The sequence below is a fragment of the Nyctibius grandis genome, chromosome 5 (assembly GCF_013368605.1).
Source record: "Nyctibius grandis isolate bNycGra1 chromosome 5, bNycGra1.pri, whole genome shotgun sequence".
In the NCBI taxonomy this organism is placed as follows: domain Eukaryota; kingdom Metazoa; phylum Chordata; class Aves; order Nyctibiiformes; family Nyctibiidae; genus Nyctibius; species Nyctibius grandis.
The window spans coordinates 78,519,328-78,544,524 of record NC_090662.1 but is presented as its reverse complement, the minus strand read 5'-3'; the positions used below and the strand labels follow the sequence as shown (position 1 = coordinate 78,544,524).

At 40.6% G+C, this 25,197-nt stretch overlaps 1 protein-coding gene across 1 annotated transcript in view; it reads right to left on the bottom strand.

Moving 5' to 3' along the window:
- LOC137663876 (potassium voltage-gated channel subfamily KQT member 1-like) overlaps positions 1-25,197 on the bottom strand; it is a 526,688-nt gene that overhangs the window by 482,340 nt on the left and 19,151 nt on the right. The window contains exon 2 of the mRNA XM_068401506.1: positions 16,949-17,039. Within this exon, the coding sequence (XP_068257607.1) occupies positions 16,949-17,039 (91 nt within the window). The remainder of the gene's footprint in view (positions 1-16,948; positions 17,040-25,197) is intronic.

Below are 25,197 nucleotides of genomic sequence, written 5' to 3'. Positions count from 1 at the left end.
CCCATATCCAGGATTGAAATTTTGCTGGCAGTTTTTCTCCTATCACCAACTTTTGAAACTCAACTACTTCATGGTCACTGTGACCAAGACAGCCATCAATGACCACTTTGCCCACAAGTCCCTCTCTGTTTACAAACAACAGATCTAGGAGGGCATCTTTCCTAGTCGGCTCCCTTAGTACCTGCACCAAGAAGTTATCTTCAACATGCTTCAGAAATCCCCTGGACCTGTTTGTGTCCACTGTATGATATTCCCAGTTGATATCTGGGAAGTTAAAATCACCCCTAAGGACAAGGGCAGTTAATCTAGAGATATCTCTTAATTCCTTGCAGAGTAATTCATCAGTGTCATTGTCCTTGCTGGGTGGTTGATACTAGACGCCCACAACAATATCTACTTTATTTGCTTTCCCCTTCATCCTTACCCAGAGGCATCAACCATGTTGTCACCAAGTGTAAGTGCCATACAATCCCACCCCTTCCTTATATACAGCACCAATCCCCACCTTACCTGCCCTGCCTATCCTTCCTGAAAAGCCTATAACTGTCCATCATGGCACCCCAGTCACAGGACTCATCTCACCAGGGTTTGCTTATGCCAGTGATGTCATAGCTCTGGGACTGGGCCAAAACTTCTAGCTCCTCTTGTTTATTCCTCACACTGCGTGCATTAGTATAGAGACATTTCAAATGTGCTCCAGTGTACTGAGCACATCATGAAGCAGACTGAAGAACCTTGCTAGCACACCATCCCTCAAACACTGGTGTGCTGACTCACGCTTATCTCTAGTGAGCCTGGTTTTATCGCTTTCCCCCTTCAAATCTAGTATGAAGCTCTTTCGATGAGCCTTGCTAACTTGCAGAAAGATCCTTTTCCCTCTTTGAGACAGGTGTAGCCTGTCTATCAGCAGCAGGCCTGGTGACATGTAGACCAATCCATGAACAAAACCCACAAAATTCCGCTGGTGACATCAGTCTCAGAGCCAGGTATTAATCTGCTGGGTCCTCCTATTCCTTCCCTCATTGTTCCTTGCAACTGGAAGGATAGAGAACAGCACTTGTGCTCCTGATCCCTTAACCAGTCGTCACAAGGCCCTGAAGTCTCTCTTGATTGCCTTCATACTTCTTATTGCAACTTAATCACTGCCTACATGAAAAATCAGTAATGGATAATAATCCAAGGGCCATACTAGGGTAGGAAGTTTTATCATCACATCTTTAATCCGGGCCCCAGAGAGGCAGTTGACTTTCCTATGAAGTGGGTGCAGTCTGCGTATCGGGCCTTCTGTTCCCCTCAGCAGAGGGTCTCCTGTGACAATGACCTGTCTTTTTTCCTTTACGGAAGCGGTTTTGACACAGGGCATAGGCTGACTTAACCTTGGCGACACCTCCAAGCAAGATGAACCATCGTCCTCATCATTGTTTGGTTCCACTTGCAGAACCTCATACCTATTATGTAAGGTTACCTGGGAAGGTGAAGCAGTCACAGAGAAGAGGTGCCTGCTGCACTGGAGAGGAACTTGTCACCATTCCCCCCTTCAGTCACTGTGTTTGGCCAGGTGGAGAGAAGATAGGGAATCCTCCATATCATGTGTCCTGTCTTCCTGATAGGCCTGTCCCAGGGAAGGTAGGGTGCAGTTCCAGTAATCTAGCTCTCTCTCAGACTCCCTGATACCCCTCAACCTACTCACCTCCTCCCAGAGCTCTGTCACTAAGTAGAGGAGTTCCTCTTCCTGGGTGCACCTCCCACAGGTGTCCTCACTACTGCCATCCGGTACTGGCATAAGAGTAAGGCGCTCTGCAGCTGGACACCTGGGTGGCAGTGTGTTCCCACCAGAGCTCTGTCTGGGAGGCTGCGTCAGTCATGGTGGGTGCAGAGTTCAGAGAGGACACAGCCTTCTGCAAGGTGGTACTATGGCTCCCCAGTCAAGCCGGCAGAGCTTCAGTGCCCTTCCTGAACAGAAATTGCCCTGCCACACCACGCCCTGCTTGCCCGCCTGGTTTGCAGCGCTTCTTTTATAGGTGCGGGGGCTCTTGCTTGCTGTAGCTCCTGGCGCCGCCCAGTCTTGTCAGACGCTGTGGGGGGAGCTGCGGGCTCCTGGTGGCTCTCTCACTCCCCCGAGGTTCCCCTGGTTCAGGACCCCTACCCTGTACACCATGCTGGAGTGTTCCACTGTGGATCGTGCCAGCACTGGAGCTGCTCGCCTTGGCAGCTGAGTATATATACAGCATATAAAATAAATGAATTATTTATATTTTAATATTGCTTCCCTCCATAGCATTATATTGTAAAGCACTCATGCATAACTAAGGATCAATGTACTTCAAGATACTTCTAAAGAAAGCAGATCAGTAAAGATCACAACATGGACAGATTTGTTGAGATCTTTGTTCCTTCCTTCCTTGTTTTCCTCCACCATTGCAATATGCTAGCACAATCAAAATACAGCTTGTAGGCTTTGTTCCAACTCAAACTGTATCCAGTAATTCAGAGCCACTGAACACCTACTATATAAATTACAGCTTTGGAAAATATTTATATTTTAACTTGAACATGTTTTCAATCTGCACCTGGGGAATTCTAAAGCACCCAAAGGGTGAACACGCTTAAATCACAATTTTCACTGAATAACAATACCAACATGTCTTTAAAACTGACATTCTGAATGGTTGAAAAGAGACCAAAATATTTCAAAGCTGAAAAACACATAAGAAAGTCTCTACACTAATATGCAAAACTTTATGTCAATTTTGATTTTTAACAAAGTTGGGTTAACATTTCTGTATTCACTTCTACCTCCTTGTTTTGCCTGGAATGAGAAGCAAGAAAGTATGCAGTATTCCTCTGTTTTCATGGCTCTTTCAGCCTGACTAAAAGCAACGATTAGTAGAAAGCTAAGAAAGTTTACAGCACAGTTTCAAGGCAGAAGCACAAGAAAATGCATAGCAAATTAGCTCCACAAGTTTGATTTTTTTAATTAATGTATTATTTAGAGCTTCTACAAGTAATACTTCTAAATTTCTGCTCTGTCTGAAATGCAAACATTTATTCAAGCATAATAGTCAAAGCACAATTCAAGAACAATCTTCAAATGAAAACAATTCTTGCCTTTCAGGAATCTTGCAAAATGCTCTCTCACTTATTAAATTGCCTACATTTTTAGCAGGTTCCTGGTGTCATCACTCAGTAGCATTTGTTTTCAAGTCTCTTATTAAGGATCTCTTATTTCCACCAAAGGAATCAGAACACGGTCTATATGGACCCAATAGACCTGCTGGAGGAATGGCACTGAAGCTTTGCAGTAGAATGTGAAGTCATGAGCACTTCTTTCTGTGATTAGGCAGAAAGCTAGTACCAATGCTTGAACTGAAAGCGCATTTCTGAACCAAACAGTTCCACATCCTTATCTGCAGACTAAAATGGCTGTGCTCCACTGAGTTCCACATCAGAAATACGTGTTCACAGCCTTAGAGGAAGAAACACAATTAGAAAGCATAGCTTATGTGATTTTCTTGACAATGTTGGTAACTTACCCTTTGACAAGGGAAGATACCCATAGCAATTCAAAGGAAAACAAACGTGTCATCCCACTTCATCAAAAGCATGCTTCTGCCACTCACTGGCAATTTATTCAATGTCAGTCCTAACAGAGAACGCTTATGGCAGTGGAAGAATCATTTCTACAGAAACTGCATATCAGAATCTCTGTGTCAGGTAGAAAATCGTATAGAAAGGAGACAAGCAGATAAGTGCTAAGGAAGCAAAAACTTCTTAGACTTAGGTTATTCCTTGATGATCCTCTGAGAGTACTTTTAAAAGCTGAAATTAAAACTATATCTGGCCTAAGGGTATTTTATTCTCAAGGAAAATTCCAGAACCTATGATTTCATTTCAGCTACCAACGAGAACCCATCTTGGGTACATCCGGGAAACCCTACTGAAGTCAATAAGGTTGCATAGTCTATGGAAAGGAAAAATACATTGTTGACAGGAACGAGGAAGAAGGAGGAACCTACATCTTCAATAAATTTGAAATTAACTACTGATCTCAGTTCATTTTGTCCTGGACATGTATCCACATTACCAAAACCACAGCAATTAACACATTTCTTGGCAGCCTCAGACAGGCCAAAGAATAAAAGAGCATGGAAACTGGACAAATATCACAGCTCTATATGTGGTCCCTCAAAAAAAAAAAAAAAAAAGGAAGATTATGAAACTTAAACTGTTGTTGTATATACTTCTAGTGAAAGATAGAAGACATCCTTTTCCAGGGCTGTCAAGGCTGATCAAGCTTCACCTCACTAAATTCACCTTTTAAAAAGCCCTAACCTGCCTCCTTTTCCTCCTATATATATAAACACTTTTCAGAACCTTAAATTTATTGCCTCACATTTACCTTCTGGTAGAGAAAAAAAAAAACCCAGCAAATTTCTGGAAAGTCAGAAAAAATACTTGTTCTCACCAAAATGGCAATAAAAGATGGTGAGGAGTTGCTGTGGACAAAACATGAACCAGAAAAAATCAGCAAAAAAAATCTACAAATTAAATAGTATGCCAAATATGCTCCTGATTGACATCAATTTTTATGTCAGTTTGAGATCTTTCTCCAGCTTTCTGAAATTTTCCAGAATCCTTGCTTTCAAATGGTATTATACTCACAAGGGTCCCGCAAAACATTTTTATTTAGGCTCCCAGCAGTATTTTTCCCCTTCTCCTGCACATGGTGAAGGAAGAAACACAGGATGGAGAATTCTTAGTAGATTTCATAAACCTGGAAAGCCATTTGGCATTAACAGAAAGCCAGGGATGAACTCTGATGAAATCAAAACCAAAAATAACAAGTAGAAACAAACTATTACCTCAAAAAAATACAAGCCACATCAGCCTTGATCAAAATAGAGCGAATAAATACCTTTGGCTACTCTATCTAGCCATCAGCTTTGAGTGTCAACCTTCCATTTTTCTCAGCAAGCCTTCTCTGAACTCCTATGAGGAAAGAAAGGGAAAGCAAAGCTGCACATCCTCTGAACAGAACAGCTGCCATAAACTGTCAGGACATTTGCCATGACCCATTGAAGGATCACAAGACAGGTGTGGAAAACCAAATCCTTTGTCTGGGGCACTGAACCTGCTCCAGGGGCACACTGTATTGACAAATGTACCTGTGGAGAAGGTCTTTAGGCAGCACTGCAACTCGAATTATCTTCCAGGAAGCAGAGCATAGAGTACGGAAACAACAGTATGGACCTGATTCTTCACACTCATATGTTAGTCTCTTCCTGTTTTGTTATTGGGAAAGGATACTCTTGGCAATTCAAATTGCCACGGTAATTTTAGGGAAAGCATTAAACATGCAGTAACTGCCTATCTACTGTACAGATCTGACACACATTATAATTACAGATTTTAAACTGGGCTTGTACTAATATCTCTGCTGAAGTCAGCAGCAGTATTCCATTATTTTGTGCTTGTCCCTGTTGTCTGGGAAAAAAACCCAAAACACACACCTATAATAGTCTTTGCCCAGTCAGGTGGAAGCCCTTAAACTCGTTTCATCTTTGCATTGTTTTTCTTTTTCTTAAGTCTAGCCACTGCATAAGTATTTTTTTCCCCACAAAATAAAACATAATATAATACATAATCATGTTTATATTATTCTTAGTATAACTCCATTTTATTAATTTTATTAAAAATTTTAAAAAATAAGCTTAAAGGGAAATATGTATGCAAATAACTTCCATCCATATCTAATTCAATCAGTCAAAAAAGAAACTCTTGTGGAAAAGACATCAACTTTTACCCAAGACTGTCATTGATGACCAAATAGAAAAATGCTTACATTAACACAGAAAATCAGCATTTTATACAGCAGTGTGTGTAAATGAAATATATAGCCTGGAATTTACAATATGTTCCAGTACAGTTATGGATAACTGCACGGGGGAAGCAGGAGAAGGGAAGGAGTTCGGCTGGAGTGATTAAAGTGCACACATGAAAAAGAAGAGTATTTTCTCAGCTGCAGCTGTGTTTTAGGTGGAGAGCACACACAAGGCTCTCTTCACTTTTTTTATTGGAATATTTAGGTGCTCGGGTAAAAGGAGGAAGTGGGATGGCTAAATGAATAGTGTGTGCTCACGAAGATTCAATCAAGGAATGGCAGCTCAAAACAATGAAGCCTCAGAAGCAGGCATAAAGGTTTAATAGTCCAAATGTTTGCACACGTGTACTTATGTCCAAAATTTAATCTGATAACCTGTCTTCAAGGTTTTCCAGTCCTTAGAGTTGAAAAATGTCAATTTAATGACCTGTTTAGCTTAATAGTTACTCAAATGCCATGAAAACCTACTGATACTGAAAATACTTATTTCCTACCATCATGCTTGCTCTTATAAAGATGACAAACATCATATATGAAAATATAAAAACCAATATATGGAAGAAAAGATGCCAAATGCTGCTAAGTGTCCCATAGTATCACTAGCTTATTCAGACTTACATCTCTTAGGTGAAACAAATGCACTTAATGTTTAAAAGTCTGTTGTTTGGATACAAATAGATTCGTTTAACATTTCTTAAAAAAATGTTTCCAGGCATGTCTGATAAATATGCTGAATTTGCTGACTTCAGGCCAGAATATCTTTATCTTTCTATTGACGTTTGCTATTTCCTGTAGAGAATGAAGTTGTACACTAATGAGGGAAGCACATGGCGCTCTACTCACACTACCTGTGACAACTACCATTCAAGTGAGCTGGGTGACTCAGATGGGAAGATTTACTTTTTAATTTATTCAGGCAGGCAACAATTTTTCTACAGAGAAAATTAACTACAGTCTCCATTATTTTTGAGCAGGACTTTTTTCTAGAATTGCTTAATTCGGAAAGATACTGCTAAGGCAAACACAACCAAATAGTGAATCAAGAAGATGTAAGAAGTTAGTGCCCAAAGTTCTTCATTTCTCGGTAGATCCACCAGTAACCCACAGGAGCCTTCCAGCTCCTCAACGGCATGTCTTGAAGCCTGCCCTGAAGAGACTGCCTCTGGTAGGAGGGGATGGGTTTAGCTTTGCTCCTGGAGTGGAATTTATCCAATGTGAATATCCACTTCAGAACTGTAAATAATCATATCCATGTTTCTTAACCTTTTGATTTGGGAGGGTCTCAAAATCTCGAGGGGAGGAATTGGAAAAATCCTGCATATACCTCTCCACCTTCCTTTCACTCTCAAGTAAGAAATGTTTCTCTAGTCTCTTGGGTCACATTCTGAAACCACTTTGCACAGAAAACTCTATAGAGCTAGAGTAAGAAGTGAGCAAAATTTGACTAAGGGCATTATGAGTTGGCCCTTTGCTAATTCGTCTCAGCCATACTTAGTGCACAATGATTTCTATTTTAGATAGTCGAAAAGCACACAGCAATCATCCAAAACAACATGTTCTGTACTGCATTAGGGCAACTCACAAGGTAGGATAAGCCACAAAAATAATTGTATCATAATTCACATTGAGAAGCTTGATAGTTACATTTAATTCCAGAAAGACTATGGCAACTCAGCAAGATTACTTAGCAGACAACTTAAGCTTATGGAATGTGTTGAAAGACTTGCGGACTCAAATTTTTTCCTAATATGTTTAATGTATGAAACAATATTCCATATCTATTTTAATAATGTTTTATATTGTAATAATGTAATATTTCTGATCTATTTTTTCATCTTCCTACAGACCAACAAGAAGCTCAGAAAGAAACAGGGATTCTCCTCCTTGTTTTCTCTCTCACAAGTTTACAAGGAACAAAAGAGTACAGCAAAATCTTTTGAGTCATGTGGTTGTTTTTATACAGTTCTATTCTACACTAATAGTCTGACTCTTCCATAGCATAAAAGAAATAGTGGATTTTTCTACTGATGCAGTTTACCTGTCAGTTCCTTTAAGAGACTGGACACCTCATTAGCACCTGCTGTTACACAGGTAATACACACTACACAAATATCACAAAATGCCACTGAATACTATGGGACCTACTCTGCATGCCATCATCTGTAAGAAATGCATTATCTGTAAGAAATGATCTGGTGAGGCCAGAAGGAGTACCTGTGAACTTCATGTATTAGATTATCAACATACCACTTTATTAAACACACCTGGAAAAGGCCGTAAGTGCTAATGCCATGTGGCAAAGCACAGATTCAGAGTTATAAATTGGCACAAAAGCAGGAAATGGATAAAAATTCCACCGTTTTTACTTTCTAACACTAATTGCTTTGATGCGATGGAGAAAATGCCCTCAAACCTATTGGAATACATACACTTCACCACAAATCATAAAGACGACTAAATTAAGCTTACATACCATGCAGCCTTATTTTTACTCTGCTAACAGATTTAAGATGACACAGAATTTTATGACATGACTACATAGCTTAAATGGGAGAAGGGACAAAAGAAGAGACAAAAATAAAGAAACAGGAGAGCTCTTCCACTGTAGACATGAAGAGTGCATCCTCCTTTAAAAACACACACTTTGAAAATGGTGTCATCAACTCACTGCTTTCAAAAAAAGAAAAGTCATCCTGAGGTCTAGTTCAGAAACAGAGCAGTTAAATACACACATGCCTTAACTGGCTTAAATAAGCCAACTATCACTTGGTACTCAAGTTTGGGAACTCTGAGAAGCCTAGCCTATGTATACAGCAGGAGGGTGTGTTCATGGCATATGATGCAGAAGAAATCATATAAAGCCAAAACTGAGCAATGACTTCAGGAAAGACACAGAACAATGTGACCCATCTGCAGCCCAGAACTCTTTCATGACATCCTCCCCTTAAGCCCTGATACAGCCACAGCATGAGCCTCCTGAAAAGCTTAAGCAGCAGCTGATGTGGGAGCTCCTAACCTCACACCTCAGCCTTTTCTCCAACAGGATTTGCAAACACCGGAATGTTAATAAAAGCTACATGCTAAATGTAGTCACTACATGAGGATTGCTAGCAACCAAGAACGTAAGAGGGCAGTGAGGGCCTACAATAGAGGCAACAAGTGAGGACCCTGAAAAGACAGTCTTTAAGGGTATTATGTACCCTCTAGTACTGTACCACTATGAACTACAGGTGTTAATGTGTTTGGAAGATATGCTGTTGCTTTTTCCAGCAAAGAAACACATCAGAGGAAAGTGGATGTGTGAAGTCTGTCTCACAAAGGAGGAGGTACCACAGGAGCTGAGCTCAACTAGAAAAACCACTGGAATCCAGGGTTCAGCCCTGCTGAAACAGGGAAGGTGATCCCAGTTGAAATACTAAGACTATCCACCTCGTTTGTGGCTCTGCTGCAAAAAGCTTCTAGGACAGCACATGCACTATCAAGTCTTATCCTATAAGCCTGTGAAAACTCCATAAGAAACCACCCATCAGGAGAATGACTAAAATGTAGTGACCCCTGGTGAAAGCAAAAGAAAAGACTCAGAAGCACTTTACCTATTTTAATAGATAATAGTTTTGTAAGCAAGTCTTCCCTTTTTGCATTGAAAACAGACCACTATCAGAGATACAACACTGAAATAACTAAGCTTTTGGTCCAATCCAGTATATCAATTCCTACACAGTTTTGCCATTACCACTTAGCCTGAAAATTTTGCAGTGATTTCACATTTGGATTATGTGCTCTGAATTGGAAAGTGCGTTAAGATAAACAATATTTCCTATCCCTCCTTCATCCCAATTGCAATGACCACAACATTAAACACATCATAGCATACAAGTAGAAATTAAATTAACAAAGTTGAATCAATATAATTTATAGCAAAAATATTCTGTTTTCTCAAAGTCAAGAACACTCTTGGTATTCCTAGATTTAAAAAGTAATTAACATAGAGATATTAAAACAGTGAAAAATTTCCCTTTCAACTACACACTCTGTCATTATACAAACTGATGATTTATTGTGTTCTGTTACTCATAGTGTGTAAAAACATCATGTGTATGATAAAAATAATATTTTGTTCTTCTTTTTAGAACAGCACAATCATGGAAATTACTCCCATGAGCTAAGAAACTCTCTTTTTGCAAGGTCTTTTACAATAAAAATAAAAATCTGTCTTTTTTAAACTACCATGGTGACCTCTCCTGGTAAAAAAATATATGACCTCTAACCATGAAAACAATCAGATTAATCCTCAAAGGAGGAATTACACCTGGCCCACTATATAGTTTATTTTTTAATGCCATATCCTTAAAGATCTAGATGCCATTTACAAATCAAAACTGACACACAAACTACTAGATCATTAAAAAAACATTACTGCCTCCTGCTGTATAGGCAAAAGCCTATACAAGAGGCTTTGGCAACTTCTTAAAAATAGTTTTTCAATAGTATCATCTTAGAGTAAGATAATGTCCTGGTTTGGCCTAAACCAGGCCAATTTTCCTTTCAGTGATTTTTACTTTCAGCTAAGTCTCTTCTAAGTAACTGCACTTTCTGAAAGTAACTGCACGTTTTGCAGACAGTGTCTGCTTCTAGGACTGATAACACTCGAAGTTTGTAGTTATCACTGAGGCACCGGTAGGGATGTTATGCAGAAAGGCTCTTGCTGTACTTAGTCTTAGAGAAACCCAGGTCACTGCTAAATTCCTCACCGCTTATGAGTGAAGAGCTGAAGGGGGGTCGCACCTGCAGGGAGGAGCGGACTGGGCAGGTGACCCAAAATTGACCAACAAAGGTATTGCATCCCATACACGTCATTCTCAGTATAAAGTGGGGGGATCACGAGGGTCTCGTCCCTTCCCTGCCCCTTCTTCTGCCTCTGGCTCTTCCGCCTGCTGTTTTTGAGTGCTGTTGCTGCTTCGGGCTGCTTCTGCAGCTTGAGCCTTTGGCCAGTGTCCAAGGAGGACTCTGTCCGTTTTCCTGCTGCCCCCAATCCCAATCCGTGCATCCCTGAATCCAGCTCTCGACCGTCGCTAGGCCCAGCCTGGGCCTTCCCAGAGCCTGCCCTGCAGTGCCTGTGGCGACGTGGCCGACATCGGGGGAGCTCGATCTTGGTTTTGTATATATTTGATTATTTCTATTATTACTATTATACTCTTTTTCATTATTATAGTTTATTAAAACTGTTTTAACTTTCAAACCCGGAAGTCTCTCTCCCTTTTCCCTTTCCCTTTCCCTTCGGGTGCAGGGGGGAGGGTTAACAGAGAGCGTCTGCCACAGGTTTAATAGCCGGCCCAGCTTTAAACCTTGACAGATAAAATTATAACTGTATATATTAGGGAATTAAAATTCGGGACAAAGTGGAAGGATAAAGTGTTACCTAAAAATGAAACAATGAAGGAAGCCTGAAAAAATAGATGGATATAAGCATATGCAGGGTTTGCTGAAAACATTTTTTTTTTCCTTTTCTGGCATAAACTTTTTAAATAAAGACAATAATTTCCATGAGAACTTTAAGTAAAAATACTCCTAAACACTTTTTTTATTTTTAATTTCAGTCACATAGCTACTGTGATCTTGGACAAGTTCAAGGTTTGCCTATGGTCTGTGCTATCAGCAAATGTCTGAGAATAGCTCAGGACATTCTTTGCTTTGAACAACCACCCAATGATACTAATTAGTGAAAATATATAAATTTGTTGTATAAGTACACGCACCTAAAAGAAAGCTTGATATATCAGGAAGCAGACATGTCCATGTAAGTTTGATGACCTCCCAGAGAAGAAAGTGGATGAAGAAGAGCGTAACTTTACACACTACAGTAAAAAGATTTTAAAGGGCCATTCACAGAACAGGGAATATAAAAGGAAGACTCACATAGAAGTTACAAATCTTAAAAGTCAAAGAAGAGTCAAGCAAGAAGAATTTTTGTAATGAAATACATCATAAGCAATCAGCACTGATTTGACTGATCTGTTAAACTCACAAGGGAAAATTTCAACAAGTGAAAGCAAAAAGAAGTAAAATGGTTAGAACTCTGAGACATGGTCAATGGAAATAGAGTTGACCTGTGACAGAAACCTAAGGTATCGATAAAAGTGCATATATTTATTTTAAGAAGTAGATTAAAACCAACTCTAGTATTTAAAGACTTTTTCTTCTTTTAATTATTTATTACCAAACCTTCTGTAAATGTATTAGTGAAGAACTGAAGTATGAAATTACTTCAAGCAGGTAGGGTTTCCAATTAAAAAGAAATAATACTATGCCTGCTCTCTTAATTTCTCAGAATATGCATTTTAAAAGAATTTCGGGTTAAAAAAAAAGAATAACAAGCAACAGGTAAGGATGATGGAACAAAAAGACAGCTGTCAGGTTCTGCCTTCTTCAAGATGAACACTCTTCAAGTAGCTCTTTCCTGTCAGAAAAGTGCACGGGGACGCAGTTCTGCAGATCAGGCAGGAATCACAAACTCGTTCTGCAGTCAGTCACACGGTATTTAAGGAGCACTTATGGAAATCATTGGGAAGGTAGCAGATAAACACAAGTAATAATTAGGAGTCAAATCTATCAAAGACAGAAAGTGCACAGTGTTGACTCAAGATTAAGTATTGACTGTAGGAAATCTCATAATCACCATTCTTGACTTGTACTTGGAAGAAGCTATTAAAAAGGCAAGTGAACCCTGAAAAGTATCTCCATGAGTGCCAAAAGTGACTACAGAGTAATAAAGTAGGAAAAAGAAAAAAAGACAGCTATTTAACAGGGTTTTTTCTTCCCTGTTGTTACCAAAAGTATTAATGCATTTTTTAAAAGTAATTTTAAACCAGTTCCAAAATTCTGATGCTCACAGTCCTGTTCAGAATAGGCTGTATCATGTGGTCCACAAAAAGGCAAGAAAGCCACATTCCCTCCTCTACCCCCAAACTATTACACTTAGAACATACCTTACACCCTGGTTACCCACATTCTGGTACTCAGGCATGGCATGATAATTTATGAGGCTGTATCCTAAGTTCATAAACACCATCCTGGGCAGGATTATTTCAGAAACTTGTTTTTAGTATACAATAGAATAAGTTCTCTCTTTTCAGCAGTCCCAGTTACAGAACTGCCCATAGCCATCCCTCACAGCTCTTTTTGGCTCAGTATGCTGCTCAGTTTTGCCACTTTGTTCTGATGATTAAAATGGAGGACTTCTTATGAGAGTACCTGCTCCAATATTTAGGGCATGAAATACTGGAAGAAACGCACAGTGACATCAGACAGGGGACTTAAAAGAGGTATGACAGACTTCTTCCAGAAGTCAGGTATTAAGCACTTAGTGCACCAAATCATGATCTGACAACAGGCCGCTAAAGGTGACATCAAGGGGGAAGTTTGTCACAGACCATATGATCAGGACAAGAAGGCAGACAAAGTCATCTTTAAACAACTTAAGAAAGTTTCTAGATCATGCCCTCATTCTTAGAGATGACTTTAATTCTGCTAGAACCTATTTGAAGAGCAACACTGTGAGATGCAAGCAATCTGAGAGATTTCTAGAGTGTTTTTAGATACAGGTATTGAGTGGGCAACTGGGAATGAAACACAGCTGGATCTGCTGTTCAGCTACACAAGGAAAAATTACTTGGGGATATAATAATCAATGACAATGCCTTGGATGTAGCATCCAAAAAATAACGTAATTCAAGGTCCTGAAGGGAGTACAGACCCTACACTTCAGGAGAGCAAGCTTCCAATTATTCAGGGAACTGATAGGTGGGATCCCATGGGAGACAGCTCTGAAGGGTCAACAAGCTCAGGATTGCTAGCAGGTCTTTAAAGACAATCTCCTCCAAATGCAAGGAAGTGATGAAAGGTAACAACAGGAGAACAAGGGAAGTGATTATCCCCCTTTACTTAGCACTCATTAGACTGCACCTAGAATACTGCACCTGTTTTTTTTTCCACTACTACAGGAAAGACTTTGATAAACTGGAGCAAGTTCAGTAGAGGGCCATCAGGGTGGTCAGAGTGTTGGAGCACATGCCCTATGATGAGAGGCTGAGGGAACTGGACTTGTTCAGCCTGGAGAAATGAATGCACAGGGGACCTCTGAGCTGCCTCTCAATACATACAAGGAGGTTATTGAGAAGATGGAGCCAGGTTCTTAACAGCAGTGCATGGGAGGGAGATGAAAGAAAACAGACTGTGGCAAAAGGATGAAAGACAACAAACCAAAACTGAAACAAGGGAGGTTCATACTGGCTACAAGGAAAAACTTCTTCACCATGAGGGATAGTCAGGCATTGGAACAGGCTGCCATGGTAGGCTATGCAGTCTCTATCCTGGGAGGTTTTCAAGACCTGATGGGATAATATCCTGAGCAACCAGGTCTGACCTCATCACTGACGCTGCTTTGAGCAGGAGGTTGGAATAGAGACCTCCTGAGATCTCTTCCAAACCCAATTATTCTATGACTGTATGAAAAGAAGAAACCACCAAGGCACATGGTTCCAGAGTTTTGTGAGATCCAGCATTTGCATACTACGACAAGTGGAGATGCTATTCCCTCCCATAACATAATCTGCAACTTGAGAGCAGCCTCAATTATTTTGGAAAACCCTGTGCAGGAGCTGAAGAGACAGGCAAGCAGTGCAAGTTTAGAAGGCAGATGGTAATGTAGTATTGCCTTAAGTGTTGCCAACACTTTATTCACAACTGTGGCCTCTTCCTTTGTGCTTGTTTCCCCAGACATTGTACAAGAACTTTCTCATGCAACAGATCCTAAATACTGATGGATTGGCAAGTGAAAAAGTTCCCAACAGTATAGATCCAGGACCTAGGAAAGCAAGGGAAACTAGAGATTCCTTATCATACCACACTACATGTAGCAATCTGAATAAAATCCAACTGCAAGTGCATTTAAGCTTTGTGGATTGTGAAATAACATGTACATAGTTGTTCTACCTGTTGTGATCCATTTTATACACTATTTGAAACCCTAAGCTTCTCTCTGCAAGTATAAAAAATTCAGAAGGAATTACATTCTTCACTATTTATTCTGTTGGTGTTTATCAGCATGGTTCATTGTGCCAATGTCACTGCCACTTCCCTCATTTGTTGGCTTGCTAAATAACCAGAGGAGAAAAAAAAAAACAACCAGGAATTAACCAAGATCATACAATGTATGTATATGGAAAAATTAAATTAGATTGTCTCAGACAGAGCTGGCAAAAACCTGTCCAAGAGTGGCAGTGAATACACAAAATATTTGGTAGTATGAGAACAAAAACCTCCTTCAAATGACAGCATTTGCAAGTTCAAGACAAGAAATTTCACCAGTCCTACTACCACAGAAGTAAACTGATTTTACCACAATGATAATCAGATGGAGATTTACATGTTGTCTTTTCTTCATGAATGCAAAGAACAGAAGTTTCCTTTACGCCCAAGCAAGGACACCAAATAGAGCAATTTACAGCATTTGGGGAGGCATAGCATCAGCCTGTATCAGAAGCTGTGGCTACGCAACGTCTTCAATAGTCTCAAAGATGACAGATTGGCCTTAACATCCAAACACAGGGCCAAAGAGTCATATTTTTCTCCTCCAGAATTCACTTGAATTTTCAGAGACTTGAAAACATATGCTTGGGGCTGGGGAGGGAGTAAGGGTTTGGGGCTTTTTTTACTTTAAATTCCAGCAACTGCTTCTTCAGCCCCCTTTTTTTCATTCAAACTACAAACACTGCTTTGGAGGGCCTTCTTGATATGATATTCTCTCCAGCAAAAGCTGCATACACTAATGTAGTCTAAGCCATAGGAAAGCAAATAAGTAACTGATTTTTATTTTCAAACCAGATGGAAAACAAAAATCCATCACATTAGAAGTCATCACTTAGCAAAAAGAAATGACAATGAGAATACTGAGATTATCACACATTGAGATCAGAGGATTTGAGTGGCTAAAATACAGATATTTTGAGCAACTGTTTAAAAGTGATTTACTCCATTTTTATCAGGGATGTTTCATCTCTATTCATAACTTTCTACAGGTGAAGAGGGGCAGGAGGGAACAAAGAAGGAACATTGTCTAGAGTCCTCATGCAAATTATTTGTACTTTTATTTCCCACCTACTTCAAATTCACACTTAAAAATATTGTATGTATGTTACAACAGTTTATAGACTGTTGCTGGATGTGATTTCACATTTTTAAGAGACTTAATAGCTCAGGAGTGGTAACACAGTTCAGGTATATTTCATCTGTAAATTAGCCACTCAGTCCAGTGATAAAATAATTGTTCCCTGGCTACCGTGAAAACAATAAGCCACCTCTGTGTATCTCCAAGTGAGCAGATTTTTCAGTCACACCTGTTATTTAAATTACTACTTAAGATCCTCATAGCAAGAAAACGGTATTAGATAAGCAACACGATGTCTTTATGCTTTTGCAAAATACCAGGCACAAAATTTAATGTACACTCAAGAAGAACCTGACACCCTAGTGGATTGCTAACAGGCACAACAGTTAACAAACACCAACTTCAAAGCCAAATCAGTGGTGCCTAGAAGTGTGACAGGAGCTCTTTCTTCCTGTTCCATACACTGACAAACTAGTCTGACAGAAACCACCTATCCCTGAGATTCTGATACTTCTGAAGAGCATGGTTCTTGGCCAATTTTTTACCATAAGACTTAGAAGAGATATGCTTTTAAAATACATTCCTGCATATAGAATATCCTGCTTCACACTGTGTAAGACTGACGAACACTAGTTGTCCACTATAAGAGCTACAGGGTATAGTTTCATACCTTATGAAAAGCAAGTATATAAAAACTGTTAAGTACCCTCATAGTTAACAGATCTAGAAAATAATCATCCCCATTGAACTATGGCCTTCCTTTAATGAAAGCAGGTAATATTTTAAATGTCCTGGTAGCATGCTTTGCATGAGGATTTTTAACAGTTATCTCCCTTGTTCACCTAAAGCATTTTAGACTTAGTCAAACTGACTAGTGACTTTCCCAAAAAAAGTTCACTTACCATCCAGAAAAGCGTTCCAGTGGCAAATTCAGAATAATGCTCTATAGTAGACAGCACACTGAATATTAAACAAATCAGCACCAAGAGAAATCTGTAATAAGAAAACAGGGTTTAGTGACTCATCAAGTTGAACTGTAAATCTAGATCTAGTTTTAGCGCTCTCATTCACATAACTTTTTTCATTACAAGTACTTTGTGTTTCATCAATTTATTCTTCCTAGTTAAGTTGAATATAATCATTTTGCATTTAATAACTTTTAAGAAACATGGAATAAAAATGACAGAAAGGCTGAACTCAGTTATATCAATAGGTAAAACTCCCATTATCAAGTATAATTTCCCATGCAAGCTTGTCATAGTGAATGTTTCATGTTTCACTGATTGCTATATAAATTATGTGCTGCAGTAGAAAGGTATCATAATTGATAATGCATGAATTAAAGTAGAATTAGACATATGACTGGAGTGAGGAACAGTAACTTCAATGAAAAATGTTCTATTAAATGCATTCCATAAATTCAAAACACACATAAATACAGAAGAAACAGCTACTACCACAGTATTTCTAGTATCACCATTCAGATCAAGAAAAAAATTCAGAAGCCTCAAAATATATACTCCTGCCTCAAAAAAAATAGTTTAAAAAAGCAAAATTGAAAAGTCATGAGACTTGGAAAACAAAATGTGCAATCGAATCCTAGTAGATTAAATGCTTAAATGCTGGCAGAATACCCATTACTTTGACGCGCACAATGCCTCAGCCTTCTTTCCACCATTGGTAACATGTTAAACGTTTAAACAACTGGTGAAAATAAACGATGTATGGAGAACTCTGATGGACAGACCAGAAAGACTTCTGATATGTTTGCACTACAGTTTTCACCATCTCTTAAGGTCATGCAGAAAACAAGAGAAAAATAAGTAAACTGAGATTTCTTCCACTAACGACCAGAAACATTCCAGCTCGTCCAGCTGTCATTTCCTCCGATTCCTCTTGCCTTCCATGGCAAGAGTCTGTATTTAAACTCCGAAACTAGCAATTAAAACCTTAACAGTCCTGCATATGATGAGACATTTTTCCAATGAAAAACTCTTCTGAAGAATATAAACACTATTGACAAGGCTAGTCCATGAATTTCAAAGCAAATGACAGACTAAGAGCCCTGCTGGCTATACTCTTAAAATTGTGACATTTCAGTAATGGAAATAAACATGCTAACTACACTTAGTGTGCTTCTGGTGGTTTTTACATGAATAATATATGAGGAAGAGCTTTTCAGGAAGGGCAAAAATTCATGTTCAACCTAGAGACCAGTGACAAGACAAATTCCTTCGGAGTCTATCCAGGGACTTGGCCTGGTCAACACTTTTCGTGGAAAGCAAGAGACTCATCCTGTGAGCTGCACCCAGTGACCCCAGCTTCCAGCCCCAGACAGCCAGGATGGCCATGGCCACCTCATGTAATTGGGGCAGGTGTTGGGCTCTGCATGGTGCTGCATGGCTTGGGCAACGCTAACTGTAAAAATGGGAACCCCCAACCGTCTGGGGCTGGGTCTCTGCTTTCCACGCAGAAGGGGCTGTGCAAAGGGTAGTCCTCAGGCATGTTCCAACTTCTTCCTGTCCCCCCAGCATCCTGGTGTCCCCCACCCATGTGGACTTAACCCAGCCCACACATGTTAGTACTTGTTCAGCTGCCTTGTAAAATGGGGGGCCCCAAACCTGCACTTTACTCATGTTAATTAACTTTCTGTTCACACTTAAACATTGATTATTCATTTCATTAGCTTTTATTAAAGGATGTGTCATACAATATGTGATATGTATACCATTTTTATGGATACATTTATCTTTCTTACATTTACGTTTTCTATATATGCTCTATACACACATATAAACTGTACATCTATGTATTAATGAAATATAGTTATGCGTATTTGTACTCTCCTTTATATACATATATAGAGACATAGGAATATATGTTTGCATACACACACACGCACACAAACACACACATATATATATATATAGCAGGCAGCCATTTTGCAAGGGGCAGGTAGAAGTGGTGCAAGTTAACCACGTGATGAGAAGGGTGGGGCTTCCATGGCCAGTGGGAAGAGTGCTGGCCAGGGGCAGGGCTTCCCAGGGAACTGGGGCTGTGGCACACATCACTGCCCACCTGGGCTCAGCCCTGCCCCTGTGCTGCCCCAGGGGCAAGAAGCCCATGAGCTATGAGGAGACGCTGTAGGAACTGGACTTAATCAGCCTGGAGAAGAGAGAACTTAGTTTTTCTTCTGGACTGTAGGCAAGGCTACCTCATAGCCCAGTCAGTTGGAAAGGCAATCCAGACATCATGTATTCAGGAAGAGAGCTAGAGCACGGCATCAGCCAGAATCCATACAGTGAGAATTACCACGCAAGAGAAAGGCAAGAGCCTACCCCTTCTAAATTCCATGGAGCAGCCCCAAATCCCAGCACTCCATATGGTCCATCCTAATTACTAGTGTAATTAATCATAGTACTTCATGACTGTATGTCACAAGATCCTTCAAAATCTGTTACAAATGAAACCCAGTTCCAATGATGCAATGCAAACCTTGCAAAGACTTTGTGGTGTTGATGGTATAGGAAGGATGAACTTTGATTTTGCCCATTCTAGAATATTACTTTGGGTTTTCCAAATCTGAAAAAGTATGTTTTTCTCCTCCAGCAAAGCTGAATAATTCTCCAGTATATCCAATTCTCTTGATTATGGGATTCAGTTTAATTACCATTGGATCAACTCTTCTGTGAACATTCTTTGGTCCATTAAGTAGAAAGAGTGGGAAAGACAGATTTATCCCCAAAGTTCCTGATAACATAGTGACTCATGTTGAGGAGCTTTGCTGCATTCATTCTACAAACCATCATAACAATAAACACTAGTGACTAAAACTTCTGTCAATAGAAACAAGAGATGAATTAGTTCTTCACATCCAAGCCCCAAAGACAAGAACAATACGTCTAGAACAGGTACAGCAGATATAAGAAATGAAGCATGCTCTTAGGGCCAAATTCACTACTTAGAAGTCAGTACAATCACATTGATTAATTATTTACAGACAATATCCATTAACACTAAATTTTTAGTAGCCTAAATAAAATGGTGCCAGTTCTGAATTCCAAATGGGAGTCACCTTTTACTAATAAAAAGCTAAAAGTTAACAGAGTCATTAAAGTAGCTGATATTTTATGCTTCTGTCATGGTTTACACACAGCCAGCAAGTAAGCACCATGCAGTGGGATATGAGAAGGAGAAAATACATCAAAAGGCTCATGGGTCAAGACAAGGACAGGGAAGGATCACTCATCAATTATGGTCACGGGCAAAACAGACTCAACTTGGGGAAAAAAAATCAGTTTAATTTGTTACCAATCAAATCAGAGTAGGATAATAAGGAAAAAACCCTCCAGATCTTAAAAACACCTTCCTCCCATCCCTCCTTTTTTCCTGGGCTCAACTTTACTCCCGATTTCTCTACCTCCTCCCCCATAGCAGCGCAGGGGGATGGGGAATGGGCGTTGCAGTCAGTTCATCACATGTCTCTGCTGCTCCCTCCTCCAGCACGGGGTCACTCCCATGAGAGACAGTCCTCCATGAACTTCTCCAACATGAGTCCTTCCCACGGGTTGTGGTTCTTCACGAACTGGTCCAGTGTGGGTCCCTCCCATGGGGTGTAGTCCTTCAGGAACAGGCTGCTCCAGCGTGGGCTTCCCACAGAGTCACGGCCTTCTTTGGGCACAGCCACGTGCTCTGGCATGAAGTCCTCCATGAGCTGCAGGTCCTTATCTGCTCCACCATGGTCCTCCATGGGCTGCAGGTCCATATCTGCCCCACCGTGGTCCTCCATGGGCTGCAGGGGGGCAGCCTGTCATCTCACCACAGGCTGCAGGGGAATCTCTGCTCCAGTGCACATCCTCACCCTCTTTCTTCACTGACCTTGGTGTCTGCATAGGTGTTTCTCTCACATCCCACTCTCCTCTCTGCTGCATGTCTTGTAGCAGTTTCTTTCCCCCTCCCCTTCTTAAATATGTTACCATCACAGAGGCGCTACCACCATCGCCGATGGGCTTGGCCTTGGCCAGCAGTGGGTCCGAGCTGGAACCAGGGAAGCTTCTAACAGCTTCTCACAAGAGCCACCCCTGTAACCTCTCCCCCACCACACAGACCCAACACAGCTTCCTAACAAAGTAACTGTCTGTCAGGGAGCATTGAGAGTGAGGCTGCTCCATTGAAGTCAGGCACCAAGGGTGACAACAGCACAGACAAGGCCATCCCCTAACTCACCAGGATGCAGATTAGCAATACCTAAGGAGGGCTGAGGTGGTGAGAGCAACCAGCTCCATCAGCCCCTCAGTGATTTGTCATACAAGGTGAGGTAGGCAGGTCCAATGTCCATTCAAGAAGCTCAGGCAAGAACAGCAAGGGAGATGACAGTAACATAGGTCCAAGGTCTGTCCAAGAGATGGGGACTGGTGCCAGACTGGAGACAAAGCTACCTACAACATACATTCAGGTTTAGCACTTGCAAAGAACTACTTCTGTACAGAAACACCCAGAATACATGTTTGTCTTGGAGGGTAGACTGAGCCAATATTCTTTATGCAGCACATTCAAACCACAACTAGAACCAGGGAAAACTGGAGAATTCTAATATCAATGGGCACACAAGGGCCCTTCAGCTTTTCTTTACCTCTTGTAGGAATGCTTCAGACTTTTAGACTGCCTCAAGGATCCCCAGGAACACTGAAGAGAGGATAATGAATACTGAAAATAATTCTGATTCACATAACTGGTATGCTTGGTCCAGTCATTCACACGCTGCAAGTCAACTGCATGTAAGTGCTAACACAGGCAAAGAGAGGCAGTTGTTTCTCAGCTGCCACACAGACAACAGCTGACTTTGTTCAAGCCTAAAATTGGATCTGAAGATATAAAAAAATCCTGCTTAATACCTAAAGTCAAAGGGAACGCATGATGCAAGAGAAACCGAATCAAACAAACTTCTTATGAGAAAGGTTAGGTTAAAAAAGTAAAAAGGATAAAATCCCCATCTGTTTTATGTGGTTGTTTCTTGAAATTACCATGGAGTCCAAATTCAGCATTTGACCATTTTTAACAAAACTGGATAATCAAACATTACGTGAAGCAAATCTATACATTTTTGCAGACAAAAGAATATGAATGAGTCTTTAGTTCTACAATATCAAGCAGCTAGCTTAGCACATTTATAATTAATATTTCAATGCTTCCCAAGGCATTCGAGCATGGCCAGCAGGTTGAGGGAAGTGAGCCCTATCCTCTGCTCAGCACCAGTTTGGGCCCCAGTTTGGGCTCCCCAGTGCCTACAAGCAGGGACACCAAGGATCAGCTCTGGCAGAGGGTGCCCAGGATGAGGCCAGGCCTGGAGCACACGACCCGCATGGGAAGGCTAACAGCAGTTCACATGACGCAGGAGCAGCCTTTCTCTCTGGCAAGGAAAATGGCCCACAGGAACAGTCCCAAGGAAAGCAGCCCTCAGCCCATCGGCCCCCTGCCCTTCCATAGCAGGGCAACCTCCACACTCCACAGCCTCGCTTGGGGTGGAACCAGGCATGTCCTTCTCCTCAGGGTGGGGATCAAGCCATGCATGAAATTGTAACAGCCTCCTGGATGCCTTCAGTAAAACTCTCCTGATGCCTAGCCACTATTTGGTTCTCTTGAACTCTGTTCCTGAGGGTGCCCTGCGTTGGCCTTGTCTTAGCTGAGAGCCCACTGGTAAAGGCCTAAGAATCAGCAGCACAGAATAAAAGAACAAGGCAGACCTGTGCTGCCAGGAGTAAAGGAGAGAAGAAGCCGATGGGGAAACGTGTTTATCATGCTTACTGAAAATTAAAATCTGGTTTCTCTGAATCTCTCATATTCAGGAAGCTGTTTCACCACTTTTGATGGCGTTAACAAAGAAAAAATGTGTTTGTGGTGGGCATCTTAATGATTTCTAGTTCTTCATTAATGGCAAATATCTGGGGCTGAAATGTCTTTAGAAAAAATAAGGCTGAAAGGGAAAAGAGATCCAGATACCACATCTTAGTCAAGGTTAGCAGCACTTTTAGCATGGGACAGATCTTAGCCATGTTCTCGTGATTTACTAGCTACACAGCCCATCACCCAATCTGCTACTTCTTTCACTTCAAAATACACACGTTGCAGAGTATATTATTCAGCAGTTAAACTTCCAGTCCCAAATGTTTATCTCTCCAAAAACGGTGGAATGTTAGAGGTGGAAGAGAGATCTCTCCAAGTCATAATAAAACTGATACATTGCTTTAATGAGCCACTACACTGACCAAAGATAAGGCAGCCAGCAGAGGGGGCGAAAGTCCCACTTTCTTCCCGTAGGCAGCACTACTGGAGGGCGATACTCCAAAAAAAAAAGAAAACCAGAGAAAAGCGTTGAGAGCGAGACACTGAAACACAAGCAGCCTTTGTCAAATGGAAAAGAGCAAGTCGGTAAGGAGTTTACAGCACAAGTGTATCGCCAGCATCCAACACTAGAAGAGTCTAGACATGGGAATATGCAAATCTTTAGCCTTTCCTTAACACAGTAGGGCTGCTTTCCATGTAAAGAAAACGCAGATACAAAAGTAAGGTAACCAGGGTTATATGATTCTCCTTTTCTTCTTACATTTAGGATGAGAGGAATACATTATTACACAGAAGCCCTCACAGGTACGGGGCACCCCACTCTGTTAGATGCTGTGCTTCATCAGGCAGTTTCTTTATCCAGACAAGCTTACACTTCCAGTTAGTAATCAGAGTGTTGGGTATTTACCCAATACTGGGTAAACAGAGAAAGGCACAAAGAGGTGAACAGACTTGTCCATTTGACAGTGTCAAAAGCATATAGAACTTGGATCTCTCAAAGCTCAGACCATCCTCCAGCCAATAGTCATAGGAACACAGCAACTTGGCGGGTCCCTGAAATAGCAGATAACCACATCAAACAACTCAAGCATAAATTCACCAAGCACTTCTTGGAACTAGCCATCCTTCTTACGAGACTGCTGTTCCACTCCTACTGTTGTTACAGATATTATTTTTAGGCAAAATACATGTATAAATGTATGGAAATCTTCCTCTGAGTACAGCCCCTTAATGTCTTCCAGATCCCTGCCACTTCAGTTACCCTCTTTCAAAATCCCTTTGTCTTCTTTTACTGCCCTCACTAGTAATAAATAAAAAACAGGGGTAATTCACATTCTAAGTGTTGTCTATCAAGGTACTGAGGAAGACAGTACACTTTACACCCTTTCTCCTTTTCTACTCTAAGTTAAGCAAAGAGAAGAACTCAAAAAAAAAGAGGTTCACAAAAAAATCGATAAAAAGGTGATGCAAAGTGCAAAGATGTATGTCCATAAGGATGTGTAAAAGAGGACAATTGGTGCCATTTATTTAAGGGACCCAGAACTGTCCAACGGCTACTAATACAACCTGCAAGTTTTGTAACTTCCAGCTAATTGTTCCTTCCCTCCTGTATTTATTTGTTGAGAATCTCTCTCTCTCTTCTTCCATTTCCAAAACACACATTAAAATCATTCAAAGGACCCTTTAAATTCACTTAATTTATGGTACTATATATTCTGGCCAGTGAGTGTCACTCCTTCCCAGTGAATAACAAAGGCATCATTTTGCTAGCACAGGATAGGCTGGATATTCTACAGATAAAGTATCATGTCCTCATATAAAATGTATTTATTTGAAATGTAGAATCACTGCTGATCACTTTTGGTCATAAAAGATCAAGACTTGCTTTTTGCAAGAGAGTAAGGGTTAGCTTCAGAGCACCTGGATATATTCCAGTTTCAATAATCTCCTTTCCCAAATCCAAATCATAATGTAAAACCCTCCTGGTAATGCCAAACAGAAAGCTTTTTCTCTTTTTATACTACACTAGTAACAACTTCAAGCACTGAAGTGCCCATATCTAGTGACCATGTTTGTCAGGCAAGGATAGTGTCAGCTCTAAGACTAGACTACCATACTGTATTATTCCAAGACAGCTCAAAGTCGGGATGGGTGGGCTGAAGACTCTTGACCTTGATTCCAAAAAAGGAGACATTATTACAGCCTGTTTATTGGAAGCTAGAAGAATAACAAGTCTGGCATAGAAAAGTTAGGTAATGTCAGAAAGCCTGATATTCAACCTGAACGCCAGAAAGCACAAGGAGACTTT